General features: G+C 41.0%; 1 protein-coding gene across 3 annotated transcripts in view; it reads left to right on the forward strand.

Moving 5' to 3' along the window:
* OGDHL (oxoglutarate dehydrogenase like) overlaps positions 1-17697 on the forward strand; it is a 117180-nt gene that overhangs the window by 60631 nt on the left and 38852 nt on the right. For all 3 annotated transcript variants that reach the window (XM_030570767.1, XM_030570768.1, XM_030570769.1), the window contains exons 12-15: positions 545-697; positions 2394-2496; positions 3296-3424; positions 7099-7249. In XM_030570767.1, coding sequence (XP_030426627.1) covers positions 545-697; positions 2394-2496; positions 3296-3424; positions 7099-7249 — 536 coding nt within the window. The remainder of the gene's footprint in view (positions 1-544; positions 698-2393; positions 2497-3295; positions 3425-7098; positions 7250-17697) is intronic.

The raw sequence follows: 17697 nt of genomic DNA on the forward strand, positions 1-17697 counted from the left end.
TGCCTAGAGCAGGGGTTCTCAACCTTTTTCTTTCTGAACCCCACCCCCCACAACATGCTATAAAAACTCCATGGCCTATGTGTGCCACAACTGTTTTTCTGCATATAAAAGCCAGGCCCAACATTAGGGGGTAGCAAGCAGGGCAATTGCCTGGAGTCACATGCCACAGGGGCCCCCGCGAAGCTCAGTGGCTCAGGCTTCAGTCTCAGGCGGCGCAGCTCAGGGCTTCAAGTGGTAAGGCTCCATGGCTTCATCCTGTTTGGTGGACCGCCTGAAACGTGTTTGCGGTCCCCCAGGGCCTTTGGACCCTTAGCTGAGAACCTCTGGCCTAGAGGACCCAACCAGAACCAGAGCCCTGTTGTGCTGGATGCTGTACCCAAAATAAGAGAGAGCCCTTACCCCCAAAGAGACTAATGTTGATTTTAATGTCTCTTTGAGCAAGAACTTTAATGCCTTAAGCCCATAAATCTCTAGAAAGCAGGAAATGTTCAGAGATTAGTTTCATGTCTCTCGTTATTGACATATATAAATCTTCCCTGTGTAGGTTTGTTACCGAAGGAGAGGCCATAATGAAATGGATGAACCCTTGTTCACCCAGCCACTGATGTACAAGCAGATTCACAAGCAGGTGCCAGTGCTGAAGAAGTATGCTGACAAACTGATTGCAGATGGAACTGTAACACTACAGGAGTTTGAGGTACAGTATGTCAGCAGAGCTGGAAGGCTGTTCGCGATGCTGTTTGCAGAAGGAAGTGACTGAATGCTGTTTCCTTAACTACTGTTTGCTTCACTACTTTGTTGCCTTCATTCTATGCCTTTTTCTGACTCTTGTTTTGTTTTATGTAAAATAGAAAATAGTACTACTGGAAAAATGTGTGGCAGGAGATGAGCTTAATTTTCATTGATTACATGACGTAAGGCTTAAAGATGGAGAAAATGGATGATTGTCTCTAACTGGTGAAACTGAGTCACTTGTGTTGATTTGCTATGTACATAACTACTGTCAACCTAGGAGAACTGGAAATGCTGTGTAGTAATTAAAATAATACATGGTACCCAGAAAAACAGGTTCTGTTCAATTCTTATACTGATACAGTGATAGGGTAGGGCTGTTAAGACTGTTTAATATTAGCTGTGTTAGTGCTTCAGGAGCCTTTGAAAATTGCAAATTAATATGATTTAAAGAGCTTGAGTGGAGGGGAGATACAGGGAATCAGAATTCACCTCCCTGCCTTGGATCTGTGACAACACCAATTCAGAGGGGTCTGAAATATTCATGATTATATCTACAGCATCTCTAATCATGGGAGCTTCTTGTTGGAGCATCTTATGTAATTGACAATTGTAGGCAATATGCTGATGTTTACTCAGAATAGGATAACAAATTCATTAGTTTTGTGCCTCAGTTGTATTGAATCTGTTGCACTCAGACTTCAAAGAGATAAGTCTGAACTACCATACAAAAATTAAATCTGCTTTTTTTACTATATAGTTATTCATATAAAACTAGCTAACTCTTTAGGTTGTACTTATATGCTTGTGGAAGTGGACGTAGTAGTAGTAGCACTGTAAAGCAAGGCATTGCATGGGGAGACTGTGGATCTGGGCCATCTCATTAACTATTAGGCACAGTTCTTGCCTGAGGCAGGATACCAGACTCCGTGATCTTTGGTTCAATGTAGAGTCCTACGTTCCTAAAAAGTTGGAACACAAAGGTGTATAGGCTCTTTAATTCCACTGAAATTAATGGAGGTTGGGAGCCTAAATACTTTTGTGGCTCTGAGGCAGTCTGCCCACGGTACCCAAATAATGCACCAAGACAGTTGTACAGCTAAGCTATGTAGGTGCATGGAGAATTCCTTCCTGATCCCTGTAGTGACACTAGAAGCCAGTTGGATAACCTTAATCTTCATACATATGACAAATTACATGTGCTGTTCTGATGCTGACATGGAATACCACCTGCTGTTCTAGTGTTGGAGCTCTCATCAGCAGAATCTGCCCAAAAAACCAAAGAGTAGGGTGGTTTTGTTTTAAGAAATGGATACATGTGTTTTAAGAGTTTTTGAGCTTAGTGAAACTCCAGTAACTCCACTGAAATCAGTGGAGTTACTCTGAGTTTACACTGGCGTAACTGAGATCAAAAACTGGAATTTTGTATGCTGTAATGTGGATGTTTCATCACTTTGGAATGGTATGCACTTTCTGTAAGCAAGTATCTGTGTTAGTCTGGATCTGTAAAAAGCAACAGAGTCCTGTGGCACCTTATAGACTAACAGATGTATTGGAGCATAAGCTTTCGTGGGTGAATACCCACTTTGTCAGACGCATGTGTGTCATATTTTTTGTTTTTTTAATCTCTAACTCCTTTTCTATGGAAACTTGTTCTATAGGAAGAAATTGCAAAATATGATAAAATCTGTGAAGAAGCTTATACTAGGTCTAAGGATAAGAAAATTCTACACATTAAACACTGGCTTGATTCACCTTGGCCTGGTAAGTGTCCTTCAAATACCCTAATGCCAGTAAGACTGGTTGGTGCCATTTGTGCTTTCCTTTTGAACCAAAATCCTGCCACCTTTATTGAGCCCTTCACCAGGCACTACGTTGTTTTGAAGTGAAGGATTGGGTCTTGGTTTGCATATGCTAGCAAATGAAAGGATGCCAAGACAGTTTGGCAGAGGTGCAGTTGTCAGTACATCATTAGAAATGGATGTGGCAAAAGCAACACTTTATCACTTCGAAAAGAGCTTTTTTTCAGTCTACTATTAACAGAAGTGATTTGTCTGTAATGTTACCTGCCTTTATTCCTTCAGAGGGGAATTCCACTTCTGTGGACCTCTATTTTCAGGCCTTAAGCAGGTCTGAAATGGTGCATGTGCCTTGTGCCTCTCTGCACATGGTGGAATTTCACTCTCAATGAGTGAAAGTAAAACAGCAAATGCAAGAGCCAGTGTGTGTGTGTGTGTGTGTGTGTGTGTGTGTGTGTGTGTGTGTGTGTGTGTGTGTGTGTGTGTGTGTGTGTGTGTGTGAGAGAGAGAGAGAGAGAGAGAGAGAGAGAGAGAGAGAAGATCGATCAAGAATTGTTCTGTATAGGACCTGGAAATAATCCGTTCCCTAATTTAAAAGGTGTGGAAATGGCTCTTGGCTGTTGAAAACATTAGGATATTTTAAGAGAGTTTTTTTAACAGTAAAATTCTTATGTTTTTATTTTTATTACAGATAGTGTAGCAGTTCTCTTAATAATTAGAAGCCTCTATTCATCCAGAATGCCTTATAACATTTCTCCTTCCAGGGTTCTTTAATTTGAATGGAGAACCAAAGAGCATGACTTGTCCTCCAACAGGCATCCCAGAAGACATGCTGAACCACATTGGCAATGGAGCTAGCTCTGTGCCCCTCGAGGGTTTCAAAATACATGGAGGTCAGCTGGATTCTCTGCTATTTCTGAAATGTCAGACATTGCTTTCTTTGTCCTTGCTTTGTTTCTGCACATCAATTACAGGGTAGTCGCTCTTCTGAGGTACATTGGTAAAGAGGAGGAAGGAGCTGATGACCTGCCTTCACAATTCACATATGCCACCTTACTGACAGGTGGGAAGGTGGCAGTGAACATTCTATTGAACTATTCTCCATCAAGAATTTAATACTCCTTTGTTATCATAGCATCTCTTTCCTAACCTCATTAAAGTAAATTCCTTTTCTTTGTGGTCTTATAATGTGGCAGGAAGTGAAAACGTCTTTATAACATGCAACTGGCTAAATCTTTCTTAGTGAAGAGGGTAAGGCTGTAACTACCCAGACTAATCAAGACATCTGTTTTTTTTCTGGATATGCAATGCATGTATGTCTTCACTTGTGCAGATGGACATGTGCTTGTATTCTTTAATGCATAGTATGAAAAGATGTCTGTACTACAAGTACAAATCTAACTTGCTTCCTGAAATGGAAGTTCTAAATCGGAGTATGTTTTTAAAATACTAAAGGCACAGTTATGATTGTGGAGTCCACTCCTTATGATGCTTTCCTTGTAGGTAAATAATTTCCTCTTCCTACAAGGATGCAGCTTAGTCCAGTCAGATAATACTGCTTGTTTCAGGGAATCATTTTCTAGTACAACCACATGGCATATCATTGTACTATGCTTAGTGTGAGGAAGTTTGGTCAAACTTTCAGTTTGTGGGCAGACAGGACACATGTATTCCAGTGACTACATTAAGTCCTGCTACTGAGAGTCAAGTGCTTTCTGAAAAAAAAATCTTAACCCTTAGCATCAAGGGGCTTAATTCTGAACTAGTAACTCTAATGATTAAAAGTTAAACATATGACTAGCTTAATGGGTAGTGGTCTGCACTAGCATGCCACGGTCTGAGCATAATTTCTTTCTCCCTGGGCTGGTGGAATCTGGAGGCACTAGAGAGGCAGTATGCTCAGCCTGTGAGGAAGAATGGAACTGCCTGCACAGTAACTCCCACTCACATTCTCCATATCAGGTGAAGGAAGTTCACCTGGGTGTGAGGGCTGTTCTTCAGCATAGGATCCTCTCCTCATTCCCCTCTATAAGCACTCTTCAAAAAAGAAATGTCAATATACATCTGGAAATCTCTCAACGTCAGCAGTTGCAATAGGACCTTCTGTGCATACGTTTTCCTTCAGGAATATTAAATGTAACAAACAGTGGTAAGGGGATGCCTAATTATGTTAGCACGTTTGTTGAAGCAATTACTTTATTTACTTTAAAAATGTGCATTTGTGCAAGAGGCACTGGATTGCTGTGACACTCTGATTAGTTTTCAATTAATATTACTGGAAGAATAATTTTAGGTGTGGATTGTACACCTTCTAATTAAACATAGCCTTCTATTTCTCTGTGAAGTGGCATTCCTCTAAGACTATCTGTATACTATGAGTGTGATTCTCCTGCTCGTATACACACGGCTTTTAGTCTGGATGTAGCCTTAGGCAGTAGTGCTCAAACTGTGGTCCACAGAACTCTTTCAGGTGGTTCAAAAGGCCAGCAGAATAGATGGAGAAGGAAAAGGGTTGGGAGTTTGAATGGGAGGTGCTCCATGAAGATGTCTGCGTGCTTTTTGTCCAGACTAAAAGCCACTACTCAGATTGTCTGGCAGTAGCTGTAGCTGTAGTAAGTGGCCAGTCTGTGGTTCTGCCTTGCACAGTTGATAGAACTTTACTGTGCAAATCTCTGACTGGGAATCCAGGTTGAGGAATGAACCTCCCCAAGTGCCCCATTATAGTGCATTAATCGTAAACCACCAGATGATGCTGTTTAAGATTTGAAGTAATTTTTGGTGGCTGAATCTTGAGTTTATTGGTTGGGAGTGTTTTATGTGATTAAAATTCCTAGAACGACATTACAGCAATGCTTTCAATTAAACAGCTTCAGTGTTTGTGTTCAAGTGGCATTTAATTAACATAAATAATTTGTCTAAGTCGAACTATGATTACCAATCAGGAGGGAGATTCTGATTGTACACAGTGTAGCAGTCAGTCCTCAAATACATTTGCAGTAATCCTTTGCTATGTTTAACATACAGATTTCTTGTAAAATCCACATTGGTACAATTTGGGTCACTTGGTGAGAAGGCATGCTATGTTTATTTGTACAGCATCAATATTGTGCTTTACAGAGATGTCTGAAGACAAGAATCCTCTGCAAAGAGATGACTGTAAAAAAAACAAACAAAAAACAGTGTACTAATTAGACACATGGGTTGGAAAGATAGAAAAAGGTATATATTTGAGAGGTGAAATAGAGCACCTGATTATTTGGAGAAGGGAACATTGTTTGTTAGGGAGGATATTGGCCTTTTGAAAAAGGTATGATTTGAAGGAAGAGAGAGTTGCAAACTGGTTGACTGAGTCAGTAAAGGGGGTTTCATGTGAATGGGGCTTTGTGGAGGACAACTTGGAGATGAGGATGTGGTGAAGGAAGTAGTTAGTTAGGTAATCTGGGCAGGAACACAGGTCAGATGAAGACACACTAGAGTGGAAGTGGAAGCAGAAGCTAAATGTACAGAACTTAGAAGATGAGGATGATTGTTGGGAAACTAGTGAAGGAATGTGAAGTGGGGCTGGAAAAGGTTGAGTAAATGGAAAGTGTAGATGAATGTTTTGGATAGATTCAAAGCAGGCTAAAAAGGAAAGACTCAAGGGGCTGGAGATGAGAAGGTTGTGATGATTGAAATGAGATATTTCAAGGGCAAAGGTTTTTGTGGTAGGAATGGGGAGAAGCAGGGAGAAGGCTTTTGGAGGTGTTGCAAAGGGGGTGAATGGCAGGGTTTAGTAACGGTATCAATATGGAGAGAGAAATAGAGAACAGAGTAAAATATGACACCCAGTTTGCGAGGCTTGTAGTCTCACAATTTGATTTACACTGACATAAGGAGTTTTCAGTTTTATTCTCTGTGAAAGTCAGTGAGGGTGCACCTTGTGCTTTTTTTTTATTTAAAATTTAAGTGCAGTTGTAAAGAATGAAGAAATTACAAGATCTTTCCTGTGGAAAACAGCTGGTGCATAAACCATATGCTAACTGAAAATCTATATTCATTTCAAATTAAACAAAAGTCCATGTTGAGACAAGTCTAGTAGTGTAAAATACAAAAACCGAACCAATCCCAGTCTCCTAATTTCAATCTTCTACAAAATAGAACCGAATCTATTTAAAAAATCCTTTTGTATTGCTGCACAGTGATCTTCCTGGCAAACTCTGTATCTCACCTTATTCCATCTCACCAAACCATGGTATAAATAACTGTGTAGTTTAATATTATCAAGTGTTGGTTCTGTCAGCTATTGGCTAGGAAGCTAGCTATTTCTAGCCCCTTCTTCTTGATCTGTATTTTAAGCATGATTGTGTGTTCTTGGATATACTAGGATCTGTGTGGGTTTTTTTTAACTTGTGCTGCTGCTGGTTTGGATTTGCCAAGTACAGTGGGTCAGCATCTAACTGGGAGTGACCATTTAAACTTGACACGTTTCCCTGGCTCAGCCTCTGCCTTCTGAGAGATGTGGATATAATATGCATGTGGAACATTTGTGAACTAGCCTCATTAATTTCCCACTGTTACCCCCATATAGGGCTTTCTCGGATCTTGAAAGCCCGATTGGAAATGACCAAGAACAGAGTGGTTGACTGGGCCTTGGGAGAATACATGGCTTTTGGATCCTTGCTGAAAGAAGGAATCCATGTCCGACTGAGTGGGCAGGATGTGGAAAGGGGAACTTTTAGGTGAGTACCAAGTTGGCTGCTGCCAAATACTAGTGGATGAAAAACTTCATGGAAATACAATTTGGGGTTCTCCTATGGATTAGGATACTCTGGAAGGAATTATAGACTTACAGTAAATGATTACATATATGTTTTATATGCCATGTGTATCGGTCAATAAGGTGTCTGTATGTTTTTTATTTATATACTTCCATAGGATCTGGGGCTACATTGTGCTAGGTGCTGTTAAACTTGTATGAGGGGACAATCCTTTCCCTGAAGAGCTTAAATCAAAGATGAGTTACATACCAAGGGAGAGGGGAGGGGAATGGGTACAGCTCAATGTATACAACTTTTAAATACATTTGTATTTTTTCTAACTAAAGGCATGTCAGCTATCCTCGCATGCCCCCACCCCCAAATTAGCAATCGGTAACCGACTAATTTCTTATAGCTGTTACAGCAGAGGTAAGTAGTAAAGTGGGGTTTAACTGTGGAGAAGGTGGTGGCTGTGGTGGTGGAGGGTGTCTGTGCATTTAAGACATTGTGGAAGAAGGCACTGATAATTGGGGGAAAAATTGACAGAGGAGGCTGTGCAATAAGAAACAAATGGAAAAGCAGGGAGGGGCAGTTACAAATGGCCTTTTGCCTGAGGACAAGTAACTTGAGCATTGCATAGTTACAGCAGTGGGTGAAGAAAGTTTTGGACATAGCCTGGATGGTGTAGGGTTAGAGGGCCGAGTGGAGTTTAAATTGATGAAAAGACATCTAGGTGGGAATATTGGAGAGCCAGGCTGAGATTTGGGATTTGGTGAAGGAAATGAGGCCAGGAGAATGGAAATGTCAAGGACTCCCCAATCTGCATGATTGTAGTTGTTCTGCTTTTTGTGTCCTTGGGGAGAGCAGGCTCAGCCATCTTTCAATTCCTTCTTATTGCCTATGGCAGCATGACAGAACCCCTGTGGTGTCTACGCTTTCTCTGCATACTGTGCTAGTGTGAGTCAGAACTATAGTTATGTAGTTAGGCAAGTACGTGGTGTATAGTTAGTCACCCATTAGCAAAAATATATATAAAATAGGCTGTCAAGCAATTAAAAAAAATTAATCACACTGTTAAACAATAGTAGAATTCCATTTATTTAAATATATTTGGATTTTTTTACATTTTAAAATATATTGATTTCAATTACAACACAGAACACAGAGTACAGTGCTCACTTTATATTTTTTTATTACAAATATTTGCTATAAAAACAAAACAAATAGTTTTCAATTCATCTCATACAAGAACGGTAATACAATCTCTTTATCATGAAAGTTGAACTTACAAATGTAGAATTATGTACAAAAATAACTGCCCTCTAAAACAAAACAATGTAAAACTTTAGCGCTTACAAGTCCACTCAGTCCTACTTCTTGTTCAGTCAGTCATTCTGACAAACATGTTTGTTTACATTTGCAGGAGATAATGCTGCCCGCTTCTTGTTTACAGTGTCACCTGAAAGAGAGAACAGGTGTTCACATGGCACTGTTGTAGCTGATGTCACACAATATTTACGTGCCTGTTGCGTTAGATTCATATGTCCCTCATGCTTCAACCACCATTCCAAAGGACATGCGTCCATGCTAATGAGGGGTCCTGCTCTTTAATGATCCAAAGCAGTGCGGACCAACGCATGTTCATTTTCATCATCTGAGTCAGATGCCACCAGCAGAAGGTTGAATTTGGTTTTTGGTGGTTCGAGTTCTGTAGTTTCCATGTCTGAGTGTTGCTCTTTTAAGACATCTGAAAGCATATGCCACACCTTGTCCCTCTCAGATTTTGGAAGGCACTTCAAATTCTTAAACCCTGGGTCAAGTGCTGTAGCTATCTTCAGAAATCTCACATTGGTACCTTTGTGTTTTGTCAAGTCTGCAGTGAAAGTGTTCTTAAAACAAACAACATGTGCTGGGTCATCATCTGAGACTGCTATAACAGGAAATATATGTCAGAATGCAGGTAAAGCAGAGCAGGAGACATACTATTCTCCCCCACAAGGAGTTCAGTCACAAATGTAATTAATGCATTATTTTTTTAACAAGCATCATCACCATGGAAGCATGTCCTCTGGAATGGTGGCCAAAGCACAAAGGGGCATACGAATGTTTAGCATAACTGGCACGTAAATACCTTGCAACATCGGCTACAACAGTAGCCGATGTTGTAATTAAGAAGAGGGCAGCATTATCTCCCGTAAATGTAAACAAACTTTTTTATCTGAGTGATTGGCTGAACAAGAAGTAGGACTGAGTGGACTTGTAGTTTCTAAAGTTTTATATTGTTTTGTTTTAGAGAGCAGTTAGTTTAAAAACAAAAAAACAAAAAAACAACAACATTTGTAGGTTGCACTTTCACGATAAAGAGATTGCATTATGGTATTGTATTGTATGAGGTCTATTTCTTTTGGTTATCATTTTTACAGTACAAATATTTGTAATAAAAATATAAAGTGAGCACTGTACACTTCATATTCTGTGTTATTGAAATCAATATATTTGAAAATTTAGAAAAACGCACAAATATTTAATAAATTTCATTTGTATTCTATTTAACAGTGCGATTAAAACTGATTGATTGCGATTAATTTTTGAGTTAATTGCATGAGTTAACTGTGATTAAGCGACAGCTCTAATATAAAATTTAGAATTTTTCCTTAGATAAGCTTCAGTTAGGCTAGATCCTCTTCCCTTATACGGGGATACTAGCAAAGTGACAGAGGCTAAATCTCCAGGATTTGAGACCTGTCCCTCACATGATGCTTATATGCCTATTAGCAATAGGCATTCCTGATGCTTCCACTGCATGGGAAAAGGACACATCCTGGAGTGGTGTTCAGCATGTCACTTTTTCTTCAAAGGTAGTGGCTGCTGCTCATAAGGGCTCATGACAGCAGGGATCTTCAAAGTCCATACTAAGAGAGAAGGACCCAGCAAAATTAGATGTCTCAGGCCACAAGGTGTATTCATCTGCTAGCCTCCATATGAAGGTGGTTAAATATTCTCTCCAAATATACTGGGTTAAGTTGCTCCCCGAAGGAGTACCAGGATCAAATCTCACGGTAGAGGAACGGTTGACTGTCCAAATGTCATTACAGGCTGCGCTGAACATGTCTGACATTGGTGTGCACAATGGCCACTGGATTAGCCATGAGGAAGTCAACATGGCTTCAGTCCTCAAGGATGCCCAGGGAGGTCCAACCCACTATCAAGGACCTCCAAGTTGAGGGTAATGAACTATTTAACATTGAACAGATGATGCTCTCCATTCCTTCAAAGATTCAAGGATGGTTCTGAGCTCTTTGGGTCTGTGATGAAATGGAGAAACTGCCCACCAGCACGGCAGGGATTAAAGAGAGCTGTTGGGCCCAGCTAGCCCTGCACCATTATACCTGTAGCCAATGGCAGGCCTCGAGGGGAGAGAATAAGAGAGAACCTGCTCAGTTTGAATCTGACTGGTGAAGAGGCATGAACTAACTGCCAACCTAGTTGAGAGGGAGGGTCACTAGCCTGCCAGCCAAGGCTGCCACCAGGGAGTAAACACTGTCTTTCCAGCCAAGGGAGACTGTGGAGGAGCCTCAGGAGCCTCCAGCAACTGAGATAGTTGGGTGATTGAAGCACAGACACATTGTGGAGTTTGGCCTCACCAAACTTATGGCTGCCTCACACAAAGGAGCCTGGGACCACAGCAGGGCATTGCCTAGGGTGACCAGACAACAAGTGTGAAAAATCAGGACGGGGGTGGAGGGTAATAGGAGCCTATATAAGAAAAGATCCCAAAATTGGAACTGTCCCTATAAAATTGGGACATCTGGTCACTCCAGCATTGCCCCAGGTCCCTGAGGGGGCGCTACTGGAGGCAAGTCACTCCAGTGACTTGGACTACAGGGGGCACACCCCAAACTGAAGGGACAGTGGTAAGAAGTAGCCCAGCACAGTGGATTTAGACTCCCCTCTGAGAGGTTCCCCTGTTCAGTGGCTGACTCAAATGGGACCCGGTGAAGAGTGAGGACCTGGGTCTCCCTACTCCCCACATAAAAGACTTTGGCACCTCGCCCAGAGGTCAGGTGCACCAACTACTAGGCTGCTTGGCCCTTCAAGCACCCTGTTACAAGGCCTCTGTGTGCCAACCACAGGGAGAAAATGATCGCCCCAGCAGCAGACTTTTAGACAATGCTCCTATATCTAATGTTACCGTCAGCATAGAGGACCTCAGAGCCAGTGAGGGTGAGACAGATATTCCATCATGAACAACCCTCTGCTGTTTTTTCTGCCCCCCCACAGTCTAGGGCTTGCCCCTGGCCGCAGGTTTGATGCCATCATTAAGAACCTGATAGAACTACGAGAGAATTTTTTGCATTCTTGCACCTCTTCCACCACCTCTGGACACCTGTCTCTTTTATTTTCAGAAAGGCCTTTTTAGTTTGGGCTAGGATTACCTCAGACCACTGGGTCCTGGAGATCATAAACAAGAAGTAGCCTATTCAGTTCCAGTTCCTTCTCACCTCTCCCTAGTTTCTGCATCTCTGACTGTTAAAACTAGTGGACCCCTTCTACAAATTGGAGCAATGGAACCTTGGAGTTCAGGAGCAGAGATTTTTTTTTTCCTATTTTTTTTTTCTTATTCAAGAAGAAGAGAGGGGATTTGCAGCCCATCCAGGACCTTTGATATTTCAATCTTCATTTGACATTTCAGTTTCAGGATGGTGACTTTTGCCTCCATAATGCCCTTATTGGATCTTTGGGGCTGGTTTGCTGCTCTCATGATTCAAGATGCCTATTTCCATATTTCGATCCATCTGACCCATAGCAAAAACCTCAGATTCTTGGTAGGCACATCTCTTTACCAGAACAGGTCCTGCTCTTTGGTCTTTTCAACGGCATCAGGAGTATTCAGCAGTCCAGGCAGCTCATCTAAAGAGACAAGGGATCCAAGTCTACCATTAAATCAAGAGAGAGAAATCCACACTGACTCAGACTCAGAGCGTAGCTCACAGGAGTGGTGTTAAATTCCAGGACAACAGGGCCTACTTCTTACAGCAGAGATTTCATACCATAGTAGGTCTCCTCATCAACCAGCTCCAAGCCCACCCAAGAACATCAGTGAAATATGGCTCATGTTTCTGTGACCTCATGCACTTGTTATACAGCATGCCAGACTTCACCTATGCTCTATGCAAGAGTGGTTGAAATCTGTATCTACCTAAGAAACACCACATGCATGTGGTGGTCATGGTCCCCCAAGAAATCCTTTCTTCCTTTAAACGGGGGGAAGGATCCCCTCAGGATGCACAATACTGTATTCTTCTAAGCACTTCTACAGATGTTTCCATGCAGGGGTGGGGCAATTTACCTAGATCAGCTTCAAATTCAGGCTTGTGGTCCTTTCAGGAAATTCTCCTTCATACAAATGTTTTAAAGCTCAGAGCCAGCTATCTGGCATGCAAAGCATTCCTGCCTCCTCTTCAGGGATCCACAATACCAATGCAGACAGACAATACTGTAGCTCTGCACTATGTCATTAGACAAGATGGAGCAATATTATCCCCATGCTTCAAGCAGTCTCTCTCCTAGGCCTGCTGGGAGCTGGTGTGGGGCTCTTAATTACTGCATGTTTTCAGTGCCACTCCGCTCACCCCACCAGCCAACCAAACAGGCAGGAAGTAGCTGAGCCAGATGGATGGTGCCATGTAGTGATACCCCCACTCCCCATCCCCTCCAGAAGCAGTTGAATTAGCTCAATACTATGATTCCCGCTCCCCCCCCCAACAATGGGGAGGCAGAATCATAGTTTACACAGGGCCTTAGACATGAATGAATACAGAATTTGATCGCTTGACAAAATATAAGTGGTGCCCCTGTCCCGATCTGACTCTCAATGGAGTAAAATCTTAATGATGTATTTAATTGAATTCTTCGATGCAAAGCCCATTGCTGGTAGTGAATAAACTAGCAGCTGCCCTATGCTTGATTGTGATTGCCTACAGTAGCTCATGATGAACTAATTTGGCCTGTTAGCCTGTTTTTCTTCTGGTATGCAGCTCCACATGTCTCTGCATAACTTCATTTGGTATCAAATCTTTGAGGTTTTCTTCTCCCCCTTGATCTTTTACTTTTTTAATGGAATCATTGGGACAAACATATTTTAAGAAGAGATGCTTTCAATGGATTTATCTTCCTAGCTTCAGTGTTAGGATCTGTTTTCGTAAGGTGCTCAGCACATCCAGGGAGATGCTCAGCTCCCCCAGCTCTCCTTAAATTCAGGTAGGAGTTAAGGATGCTCAGTTCTTTGTAGACTCACGGCATTAGTCAGCTCTCTTAAAGTGATTAATGTAGTGGCATTCTTCCACAGACCTGCAGCAAGGCAACATCCTGATTCTATAATATAGCTTGTGGGAGAATTTTCTTTTTAGAACTAACAGCCTGATTTCAATGTATGTGTAAGAAAGTAAAAAACATAGTGGCTGCATATCCATAGTATGTCTAAACTGCAACTGTCGGGTTGTGATTTCCAATGCTGGTGCACAGATTCAGGTAGTACCCTAAAATTAGCAGTTTTGACATTGTGGCACGGGTAGCAGGTTGGACGAGCCACCTGACTCCAAACTCACTTGACCCCCTGGGTACAAGCTTGGATGCCAGCCTGAGCTGCAATGTCCATGCTATTTTTAGTGCGTTAGCTTGAGCATAGCTAGTGCAAATCTGTGTACCCACACTGGAAATAGCACCTGACAGCTGCAGTGTAGACCTGCCTATAAGGAATGCATAAAACCACATGCCATTTAAGAGAAGTCATTCAAACTAGTTAAGTTAGCAAGAGGCTCCTCCATTATCTGATTATAGCTCTGGAATTTATTAATCAGCCTTTTGGAAAATCAGAAAAAATTAGGGCTGTTGCACAGTTTAAAAAAAAAAGTAGTTGCACGTAAAAAAAAACACAAAACCATTTATTTAAATATTTTTGGATGTTTTCTACATTTTCAAATACATTGATTTCAATTACAACACAGAATACAAAGTGTTCAGTGCTCACTTTATATTTATTTTTATTACAAATATTTTCACTGTAAAAGTGACAAACGAAATAGTATTTTTAAATTCACCTCATACAGGTACTGTAGTGCAATCTCTATTGTGAAAGTGCAACTTACAATTGTAGATTTATTTTTTTTGTTACATAACTGCACTCCATAACAAAACAATGTAAAACTTTAGAGCCTACAAGTCCACTCAGTCCTACTTCTTTTCAGTCAATCACTCAAACAATTTTTTTTACCTTTGCAGGAGATAATGCTGCCCGCTTCTTGTTTACAATATCACCTTAAACTGAGAACAGCATTGCAAGATATTTACATGCCAGATGCGCTAAAGATTCCTGTTTCCATTCATGCTTCAACCACCATTCCAGAGGACGTGTCCATGCTGATGACGGATTCTGCTCGATAATGATCCAAAGCAGTTCAGACCAAAGCATGTTCATTTTCATCATCTGAGTCAGAGGCCACCAACAGAAGACTGATTTTCTTTTTTGGTGTTCAGGTGCTGTAGTTTCCATGTCGGAGTGTTGCTCTTTTAAGACTTCTGAAAGCATGCTCCACACCTCATCTCTCTGATTTTGGACGGCACTTCAGATTCTTGAACCTTGTGTTGAGTGCTGTAGCTATCTTTAGAAATCTGATATTTGAACCATCTTTGTGTTTTGTCAAATCTGCAGTGAAAGTATTATTAAATCAAACAACATATGCTGGGTCGTCATCTGAGACAACCATAACACAGAATACATGGCAGAATGTGGGCAAAACCATGGAGCAGGAGACACACACATTTAATTAATGCATTTTTTTTAAACAAGCATCATCACCATTGAAGCATGTTCTCTGGAATTGTGGTCGAAGCATGAAGAGGCGCATAAATGTTTAGCCGATCTGTGATGCCATGTGAATACCTGTTCTCGCTTTCAGGTGAAGTAAATACAAAGCAGACCGCACTATCACTTGTAAATGTAAACAAACTTGTTTCTCTTAGTGACTGGCTGAACAACAGGTAGGACTGAGTGGATTTGTAGGCTCTAAAGTTTTGCATTGTTTTGTTTTTTGGAGTGCCTTGATGTAACAAAAAATAGATATACATTTGTAAATTGCACTTTCATGATAGAGATTGCACTGTAGTACTTCTATGAGGTGCATTGAAAAATACTATTTCTTTTGTCACTTTTATAGTGCAAATATTTGTAATCAAATGTAAATAAAGTGAGCACTGTACACTTTGTATTTTGTGTTGTTACTGAAATCAATATTTGAAAATGTAGAAAAATGTCCACAATATTTAATAAATTTTCAATTGGTATTCTGTTTAACAGTGTGATTTAAAACTGCAATTAATCACGATTAATATTTTTAATTGCAATTTTTTTTGAGTTAATGGTGTGAGCTAACTGCCATTAATTGACAGCCCTAGTAAAAATGAAATAACATAAATGCTTGTGGACTTGAACACTGAAGTCTTCCATGAAGGGGGCAAATATAGTGCCCATCTATAAAAAAGGAAATAAAAACAACCCAGGAAACTACAGACCAGTTAGTTTAACTTCTGTGCCAGGGAAGATAATGGAGCAGGTAATCAAAGAAATCATCTGCAAACACTTGGAAGGTGGTAAGGTGATAGGGAATAGCCAGCATGGATTTGTAAAGAACAAATCGTGTCAAACTAATCTGATAGCGTTCTTTGATAGGATAATGAGCCTTGTGGATAAGGGAGAAGCGGTGGATGTGATATACCTAGACTTTAGTAAGGCATTTGATACAGTCTTGCATGATATTCTTATAGATAAGCTAGGAAAGTACAATTTAGATGGGGCTACTATAAGGTGGGTGCATAACTGGCTGGATAACCGTACTCAGAGAGTAGTTGTTAATGGCTCCCAATCCTGCTGGAAAGGTATAACAAGTGGGGTTCCGCAGGGGTCTGTTTTGGGACCGGTTCTGTTCAATATCTTCATCAACGATTTAGATGTTGGCATAGAAAGTACGCTTATTAAGTTTGCGGACGATACCAAACTGGGAGGGATTGCAACTGCTTTGGAGTACAGGGTCAAAATTCAAAATGATCTGGACAAGTTGGAGAAATGGTCTGAGGTAAACAGGATGAAGTTCAATAAAGATAAATGCAAAGTGCTCCACTTAGGAAGGAACAATCAGTTTCACATATACAGAATGGGAAGAGACTGTCTAGGAAGGAGTATGGCAGAAAGAGATCTAGGGGTCATAGTGGACCACAAGCTTAATATGAGTCAACAGTGTGATACTGTTGCAAAAAAAGCAAACATGATTCTGGGATGCATTAACAGGTGTGTTGTAAACAAGACACGAGAAGTCATTCTTCCGCTTTACTCTGCGCTGGTTAGGCCTCAGCTGGAGTATTGTGTCCAGTTCTGGGCACCGCATTTCAAGAAAGATGTGGAGAAATTGGAGAGGGTCCAGAGAAGAGCAACAAGAATGATTAAAGGTCTTGAGAACATGACCTATGAAGGAAGGCTGAAGGAATTGGGTTTGTTTAGTTTGGAAAAGAGAAGACTGAGAGGGGACATGATAGCAGTTTTCAGGTATCTAAAAGGGATAGGGAGAAAACTTGTTCACCTTAGCCTCCAATGATAGAACAAGAAGCAATGGGCTTAAACTGCAGCAAGGGAGATTTAGGTTGGACATTAGGAAAAAGTTCCTAACTGTCAGGGTAGTTAAACACTGGAATAGATTGCCTAGGGAAGTTGTGGAATCTCCATCGCTGGAGATATTTAAGAGTAGGTTAGATAAATGTCTATCAGGGATGGTCTAGACAGTATTTGGTCCTGCCATGAGGGCAGGGGACTGGACTCGATGACCTCTCGAGGTCCCTTCCAGTCCTAGAGTCTATGAGTCTATGATCATAACTGTTTGATTTATGGTAGCCTGCTCATGTTTGCCTGCAGCAGAGTAAAAGATCTGCCAACTGCTTTTGCTAGAGTGGAATGACTGTTTACCTTAATTGCAATTGGTTAGGAACAACTGGACAACATGGAATGAAATTAGAAATTACTGCCAAAAATCAGGCTAGGTCCTAGTATATCAAATGATGGTATTTAAAAAGAAGTGGGGGAAAAAAATCCATGTAGAAATTTGTAAGGCTTAGCATGTAATATTCAGACTGATTTCAGCAGGGGAATGAGGCAGAAACATTTGCTCATCATGGGGGCACAACTAAGAGACTGTGTAGCTTTAAATAAATCTTGTTCGCTGTTCATGGATTATGTGACCTGATGTGTTATAATAAATGTGTGTCACTCCTATAATCATTAAGAGGAGTTTCTCAAAATTCCCATGCATTGATATTAGAACAAGTCCTTCTATAAGAGACTGAGGAATGAACATTATATCCAGACATGCCAAACCCATGGGGGA

This window comes from Gopherus evgoodei, chromosome 7, assembly GCF_007399415.2.
Source record: "Gopherus evgoodei ecotype Sinaloan lineage chromosome 7, rGopEvg1_v1.p, whole genome shotgun sequence".
NCBI lineage: Eukaryota > Metazoa > Chordata > Testudines > Testudinidae > Gopherus > Gopherus evgoodei.